Source organism: Montipora capricornis, chromosome 9 (assembly GCF_036669925.1).
Source record: "Montipora capricornis isolate CH-2021 chromosome 9, ASM3666992v2, whole genome shotgun sequence".
NCBI classification, from domain to species: domain Eukaryota; kingdom Metazoa; phylum Cnidaria; class Anthozoa; order Scleractinia; family Acroporidae; genus Montipora; species Montipora capricornis.
In genome coordinates, this window is record NC_090891.1 from 26,467,397 (window position 1) to 26,476,328 (window position 8,932).

The 8,932-nt window shown below is 39.2% G+C and overlaps 1 protein-coding gene across 1 annotated transcript in view; it reads right to left on the bottom strand.

Annotated features, from left to right (window-relative positions):
* Nucleotides 1-7,497: 7,497 nt before the first annotated feature.
* LOC138015584 (uncharacterized) overlaps nucleotides 7,498-8,932 on the bottom strand; it is an 8,994-nt gene continuing 7,559 nt past the window's right edge. The window contains exon 3 of the mRNA XM_068862665.1: nucleotides 7,498-8,611. Coding sequence (XP_068718766.1) covers nucleotides 7,757-8,611 — 855 coding nt within the window. The 3' untranslated portion in view covers nucleotides 7,498-7,756. The remainder of the gene's footprint in view (nucleotides 8,612-8,932) is intronic.

Consider the following 8,932-nt stretch of genomic DNA (forward strand, 5'->3'; position numbering starts at 1 on the left):
GCTCAACTTTGAGATTGCTAAGGTCCATCTCCGTGTGACACTTCGGAGAACCCACCGCCTACGACTTGCGGCTTCACCACGATCTCAAAGAAGCCATGATTAGCGTGAAAATGCTTGGAAGAACAAAATCTTTTAAAACATGAATGACAAGGAAAGGTTCGTTATCATACTCACCAGGGAAAAAAACTTGCCGAGAAGGAAATGTAAAAAAAAAAATGTCTTGCATAAACACTAAAAAAAATAAAGCTGTCCATAGCTCTGGGCAGGAAAACTTGCTCGTGTGTAAGTGGCCTTACATTGTAATTTCCTTTTATTTCTCGCGTCCAAGAGCTCAAAACAATCGAAGTTGATTCAAAGACTTGCATGCTCTATTTTCACAATGCAGCCGTGATGAACCTGGTAAAGGAACGATAACAATTTTCAAAGCCAAACGATTAAATGCATGGATATAAATATAGCTCATAGAGGAGAGCAATGATAATGGACCCCATTAAGTGGCAATCCTTTGTAATAAACTACTCAGGCATATTAATCAAACTGAAAAATGCTTGAAAACCAACCCTATCAATATAACAGGAAGCTCAGTATAGATCTGCTTCTTCTTTGTTTGGTAGGTCTGCCTTAGTCCAGCCTATAACAACATAAGGTCATACCTATAGTAATCTAGATCTTCAGTAAAGAGGAGTGCTCTTATGGCAGAATAACATACTAGACTGTATCACATACTATTGGAGATCGCGCATTAAGGTTAGGGAGAGAGGGAAATTTTAGAGCGGCTAGAATGAAGAACTAGATGTTGAAGTACATGGCAGCATAGAAAAGACTACCAATCACGATTATTGTACTATCGAGAAAGATGCCTGTGTATGATTGGATACATGTGACGTCGGACGACGCTTGGAATTTTGACAAGAGCATTTGCTCAAATAGTATGTGACACGCGTTATAAGTCCTTGGTTGTCGCATTAAAATTTATAAAATTTTCTATTACGACCCGTAGAGGTGGTTTGCATTACCATTTAACTCTAACTTAGACCAATTCGAGACAGCTTTTTGATTAGTGTACCACTTCAAAAATACAACTAACAAAATTTCCTTCGTAATAGAACGAGCGCTGATGTCTTGACGCAATCTAACGTTCATTAGCCTCTTTGTGACTTGGTTTGGACCAAGACCATTCGCGTTGAAAGCCACTCCATCGTAACTTGCTCGAAGAGCCGCGGTACGGAAGTCAGTATCATCCTGAACAATTGCGACACTGCTTGTAACAATTATTAGTGAAACTGCCCACCATAAAGCCACTGAAGTTGTGATTATCACAATTACCAGCAGTCGATAATCCCCTATAAATGTACTGCTGACAGTTCCGTAACATTCCCACAATCCAAAGGCGCTGTCAACTTGTCCATAATGAGCTTCGGCCTTAATGGGTGGCGCTTCACATACTCGACTAAACTAGGCTCTGTGATCAGTGTTATGATCTACAAAGATGACTTCTGTAAACTGCAAATGGTACGAAAACAGGGTAATTACTTTCGTGAGTTCTTATTTGTCAACTAAGATGTGCTACTTGAAGGGTCTAGATTGGGCTACAGCAATAACATTAATTATTATACATTGAAGTCACTATCTCATTTCTGATTGGCTGAAAGCGTAAGGTGAATTTTCGAAATCAGCGCCTATGAGGCCATCTATGTAGCTGCAGATTATACAATACTCATGTCAAGGACACTCAAGGTTACTGGTAGTCATGTCATGTATAACCGCGGTGCATGATTTGTAAGGGTAATCATGTCAACTTCGCGCGCTTTGTGTTGCTTGCCGTCAGTGAAGAAGCAAATACATGACTTCCAGGTTTGTTTTCTTCAGTTAGATTTATTTATTGCTATTTACTTTCTCAACCAGCTTTTATTCAATTTTTCACATATTGTCTAATGTATAGAATTTTTTGGCAATTGAATTATGTGCCACTGATTTGTATATTTACACGTTGAGAAATAAATTTATCAGTTCCACTCAATGTCGTGGCCATTTTTTTTTTTTTTTTTTTCGTTCAATGTATAAATGTATAATAACCTCTTCCTCGACCTTGACTATTCTGGATATCACAAAAACCTCATCCAATAGTTGTTTATTATCAAATTTTCAATCTCGGATATTGTGTATCTGGCGTTCTGATTGGCTCAGTCAATCTCGGTTATCAGCTCATATCTTATACGGAAACTGATTGCGTCGGTCGTTTTGTAAAAACTGAGACAACATCCTGTCGGAGTTTTGTAATTAAACAGTTCAGAACTTAATGAAAATTTAACAAAATGATTTTTCCACTCACGCTTACTGGATATGAGACTAGTCATAGCCGTGCGCTATGCTCCTCGTTGGCTATTTACCATCTCATATCCAACGTGCGCTCATGGAATTGTTAATTTAACACTAGAAGATGATTATTTCAATAGACGACGTCCAGACTGGAATTACATTAGTCCTGGCCCAAACCACACTTTTTTCAGAAAGTTTCCGTTACTCGGTTACTGTTAGACAAAGTTTAGCTTAGTCAAGGGTTAGACGGGCTAAACTTTCAAACTTTTTTATAGGCAGGTTTAGCCGTCGTTTTTGACTCATTTCATAAAGTAATGAGTGAAATAGTAGGGAACTCAAGCAACGGCGAGGGCAGCGAGAATGTTATCTCAAAATATAAACTCGCGTTATTTTAATCACTTCGTGACTATTTAAACCTTTTCAATATGAGAAGGGTGTGGTAGTTCCTCAAAAATGACACTGGTCCAGGAAAATGGGGCTTAATAGCCCAATTCGGCTAACTCAATGTTGTACCCAGTTCAAATCCTTTGTGAATAAAACGTTTTGTTACAAGTATTTCCATATCATTCAATGCGAATGCTACATTATCATGCAAATCCAATACACAAAGCATCTTAACGTGTCTATGACACAATTTTTTATTAGCTTGTTCGAAAGAGCTTTCAAAATGATGAAGAACGGCGTTTACTTTATTGTGATAGCACTCTTGGTAGCCAAGTTATTCAAGATTTTGATTTATACTAATTAGAGGACTTGTGACGTCACATAATTGACACAAAATTATGTAAAATTACAAAATGTGAAATATCTTTGCAAATACTTAGTCTGCAGCGTTGAGATTTTGCAGGGTTGATGTGCTGCCAAAACTACACATTGTCATAGTGATTATAATGTCACCATAGCACCATACTTGTTACCAGACTTCTACCTTTCCGAAATGAAAAATGCCTTCTTCGTTGCTAACAGACTTCCTTGTGCTTGCGCTGTGTAATGTCCATATTCGCTCACACCCACTAAATGAACATACTGTGGGAACTTTGCAAGGAGGTGTGACTTTCAATGAAATTCACACATGCTGATTGGCGGACAATTTGTAAAACACTTTGTTAGGTGGCCACGGTAAGGCGCGTCGCACTGTAATATTGTCCCAAGAGAAACTGGAAACAATGCTTATGCAATACTTTTGGAGGGACAAACAAAAAGTATTATGGTATTTATATATCGGCTAATTTCGTGTGTTACACCCTTACCGACGTAGACTGGTAGCAGTCCCTTCTAAGTTACTGTAAGCCGCTCGCTTAAGGGCGTTAGCGCTAATTGTTTATGCGCAACGTTACTGCGCTGGTAACGCGACTGTAGCATGTCACGCATTACTTCAAGTATTAGTGAAGTTGAGGTTTTAAAACCTTTGCAAAAACCGTGGACGATAAGTCTTGCACATCATTGGATCAGAGAAGATCGTGATCAGTAAAAATTGATTTAAAAAATCTGATATTCGCGTTGTTTTATCGGTCGTGCAGTAATCTACTTGACGTTCAGTTTTATGTTTGGAAAACTCGAGGACGAACCATTGCGAAAATTTAATGGGGCTGTCTTTTTTAATGTTTTTATTGCCCTACGAACTTTAGTTCAAAATGAATGCATGTTTTTGAAGTTCTTTTCATTTACTTTCACAAAATAGAACAGAATTGTATTTTCTTCGTCATCCACTTGAATAGTACGGACCTACGAAGAAACAGCCAGCGATTAAATTTCACAAAACCACACTCCAGAAGATGAGCATGATGGTAATGGCGAGATATGATACAAAACACTAACCAAATGAAGATGACGCCTGCTTAAAACGTCGCTGCTATGCTTGAGAAAGTGGTTTTTTTTTTTAATAAAAACCTTTCATTCCTTCAACGATCGATCCTGTCTTGGGTTCCAGTCCTTCCCCGACACGTCACGCAAAAACGTGACAAACGAAATCTTCCAAGAGCTTAGCAACATCACATCGATTTTACTCGTTTAGATCATCGGTGACCCCTATTTTTTTAATCATGAATCACTTACTTTACTTACTATCTACAAAAATATGATGAAATGAAAAATTTCCCACCGTAAGAAGTTATCATTTTTTTAAAATTTTCTTTCCTCTTGGCATCGAACTCCGGAAGTGGTTGCAACGGGTAGCGCTGAAATAAATTTCACTCTCACAGTTCAGGATACCCTTTTCGGAAGAACCTTGACCGTGAATTATGAAGCACAAAATAGACAGCAAGCTTTTTTTCAAATAATTCTTCGTACTGTCACGTTTCCATTTTTTTTTTCCTGAAGACTGTGCAGAGTTGAGTGCAAAATAAATGTAAATTCCCAAACAACTGAGCTGCGACTTCAGTAACCACTGTGATGCATTCAAGGCGTTGGATTCCTTTTAAACCCATACAGAATTTGGCATTTGGTTTCAGTCCTGTACATAACACCACAGTTAGCCAAATAACATTAGAAACAAAGCTCACTTAGTGATATCCTACGGCAAAAGATGCAATTGTTGTCGAAGACCATTACTTGTCGGTTTGAGGATTCCAGATATTTATTTTTCACCGCCTGTTTTTTTTTTTTTGTACAATTGACTTTCCATTATTGAGCTCCATAAGGGTATGTTAAGATCCATTAAAACGCCAATCGCTTTACAATGACTTTCGACGCCATTGCAGGTTAAAGTGGTACTCTGATCAAATTTTACCCCTTGATTTTTTGAGTGTATCACATAGAATTCCATTAAAGAACAAAAACGCCATTTACCGTTTGCAAATATCTGCATTGGTTCCGGAGATATTTAAGTTTGAAAAATGGGTAAAATATGCAAAGGAGATGACTGATGATGTCATATACTCAACCCAATATTATATTGAGTATATAACTAGAGCTAACTTGGCCAATTTGCAGCGCAGACCATTGAAACTTGGTAGTCTAATGGTTCTACAGGAAACACACCTATGGCTATCAAAAAATTTGTTCCCATGGCAACTCACTCTTTTCCAGTCCCCACCCCCTTGATTTCAGTATGTTAGTGATGTTCCGTTTGAAAAATGTTAAACAAGGCCACAAAGTGGAGCTACCATATTTATATGCTTCTGGATCATGGACATGAAGAGCTGTTAGCAATTATCACAATGGAATGCCAAAGGTGGCCAGGAAAGCTTTTACTATGAGGGAGGTCTGGAACCCAGTATGATGCCATGGTAACGTAACTGTTAAGCTCATAATGTGGAGAACATTAAGAAGAATCTTACTGCAAAAAATCAAAAATTTCTGATACAAATTGGCTGAGATATCTCTTTTCATCATATTTGAACAAACTTGTGTTGAGTATATGACGTCATCACTTGGCTAATTTGCATAATTTAAAAACTCGAATATCTCTGGAACGAAAAGAGATATTTGAAAAAAGTAAACAGCATTTTTCTTCTCATGCAGACTACTTGCTTATGTTTCAAAATGGCTTGGATAGGAAAGATGCGATTTTCGTCAGAGTACCCCTTTAAGTAAATATTCTACTGTGTCCACCCGATAACATCTACGCATTTCTAGTACCCGGTGAAACCGACCAAACATACGCCCAGAAGACTCTACTCACAAAGACACTACTTAGCAGGGGAGGGCTAGGAAAGACTTTTCCAAACACGGAAAAGAACTAGACGCTCGTGAGCGTAACTGAGTTGCCTGTGGTACATGTTACACAAAAACAGAGGGCACTGAGTTGGGTGTAATTGAAGGCGCTAAAAGTGGATTTTCACAGGAGTAATGCCAAAAACTAAAAGTCGAAAAAAAGAAAAAAGCCTAGGAATGGAATAGGTACCCCTGGTAACTCCTTCAATGGAAGAAGCAGGCCAGCTAGGGGATCGAGCTCGAATGCGACATATTTCTCATCGTTTCCTCAGAAACGAAACATATCTATTCTTGGTTTTCACGTCACGCAAGTATCACGCAAAGAAAAAATAGAATCGCTTACCATTCAATAAATTAAGTCCAGAAATTGAGATATTGTAGAATAGCAATAAATGAGCAGGGTGTCAAAGTTTTAGGGCCGTGCGATATTCCAAACTCGAGTTATTCGGCAAAGGGTATCACTCAAAATTATAGTGTTTAGTATGGAAATTCCATCTTGGTTTCCCTGAGAGGGACATCTGCATGGCCCCAGTTGTTCCAACGATGGATAGCGCTATCTGCCGGATAAATCACTATCCAGTAGATAAGACATAGCGAAACCAACTGTGCTATGCAGTGGATAGTGATTTATCTGGTGGATAGCGTTATCCACCTTTTGAACAACTGGGACCTGGAGTTTAGTTTGGCTCTCTTAAAACATTTTTTCTCTCTGCTAAACTTGAAAACATACAAATACACTTTTCTTAAGATATTGGTTATTCAGAACTCGAAAACGAATCGAACACATGAACTTGAATTATCGCAAATCATAATGCTGACAAACACAAAAGCGAAGGAAATGGTTAATAAATATGAAGTTTTTTTACTATAGGAATGATTTTGGGTTAGATTAAGCGATACATTGTTGAAAAATCTTCGCGTTAATGAGTAATGTAGACAATCTTCGCAAGTCGTATCAATAAATTGGCTGGCCAAATAAACTTCATTTTACACTAGAATGACAAAACAATTTTTTTCTGACGTTAAAAACTGTGTCTACCTATTAATCATTTGCCCGAAAGAACACGACTGAAAATTGCTGTCATCTTTCTTGCTCGGATATTACACGACACGATGGATGCTTACCATTTAGCCAAATAATCCAGATGGAATGATCGTTGCAAGAATAAAGGTAAGCGGTTTTCGGAATTTATTGACCAACCAGATGAGAATGATGCTCACCATTTACTACTGTGTCCAATGGATAAAATCTACCTGAATCTACGCATTTCTACTACCCCCTGAAACCTACTATTTCATCGGATAATTGATTCAAACACCGTATCATAAAACTTGGCGAGCTTTTGGTTTTAATTATTTCTCTTACAATTATTAAGGCTTTGAGAAGCTATATCAAATACCCGAAACAGTGTTTCATCAGATATCCAAACACTTTGAAGCTGTTCAGTGTTTGGATATAGGCTGATGAAACACTCTTCCTTGTGTTTGATATATTACCATACATGCTATTGTTTGAGACCAAGGTATAATCCTCGACTTTATTGGCATCCATACAGGCAGACCAACGTGAAACTGTTCATAGCCGAAAAAACCGTAAAAAAATCAAAGAAATGCTAAGCACCTTACTTTAGCTATGTCTCCCAGAATCATACGTTTTCGATCTAAATACTGTTTAAAATGACTGGCGTAAAGTTTCTAAACTAGTTCCTTCCTTTTTTGTGTCAAAACACAGTCATCTCTCGATATCCCATCACCTTGTTGGTCTCCCTGAGTTTAGTACGTCTTAAACAAGGTGATTCTGGAAGATGGCCGCAACTTCATTGTCGTCCAGGGCGATGTTGTAAACTCGATATTCATCCAGGGTCCCCTTGGTTTTCCAGCCGTATAGTCGACCAAACTCGAGTGCCTTGGTGTTGTCCACGCTTCCATTAACGGCAGAGATGTCCAGCGTGTTTGACTGCTTTTTACCATTGACGTAAACATACACCTTCTTCTTTTTCTCGCGATGGAACACGACAGCGTAATGAACCCATTGTCCAATCAGCTGTGCCGGTTGATAGCCGTGGTCAAATGCGATCGTCCTGTCCACTCTGTTCTGGTTGTCCCTTATGCACACCCGCAGACCCGTGGCTTGGTAGCCGTGTGCTGTTTCCCAGCCGGGTACCCATCCGGAGTGACCTGGGCGAAAATAACAGCCGAAGCCTTTCCTGACAGCAAAAGTTGTCAATGGATATCGAACATCCAAAATCTTGGCCCATCCAGTCACACTGAAGCTTGAATTGCCAAAATTCAAGATGGCGGTGTTTGGAACTCTAATAATCCCTCCGCCGTGAAAGAAGCGACCTCGTGAGAACTTGGACAGCTTAGGCACCACGCCACTAGCCGAGCCGTGGTTCTCAAGTCCCGAATCATCGGCGACCTGGTTTCCAGTTTGCTCGTCCATACGCCAGTGACCAATCAAACCAGGTACCCTGTTGTTATAGCAACCTTTAAGGAGGTGACACTGAGGAAGATATTGCCTCCATTGTTTTCTTGAGCACACTTCTAAGTCAGTGTGACCACTGTCAGCAGTAGAGCGAACCATGCCAGTTCTCATGGTGTTGCAAGGTTTTTCCTCATAGGTGAGATGGTCAAAACTCTAAAAATAGAATGAAAGCTGCGTTGACTATAGAAATATATAAGTTGTTATATGGGATACTTCAGACCCATTTTGACAAGTAGTCATCAAATGACGTCATCAATAAAAAAGACAAAAGAAGGGGGCGTGCTTAAATTAAGGGCAAGTTGGAGCATGACGCAAACGTAGCGTAACTCTAACCCTAACACGATTAACAACACGTGCATCCCATGACGTCGCATAAATTGGTTGATGTGATGCCAGTCATGTATGTACACCAGATGAGAAGGCAAGGGGCGTGCATTAATATAGGGCAAGTTTGAACATGTAACCGTAGCTCCA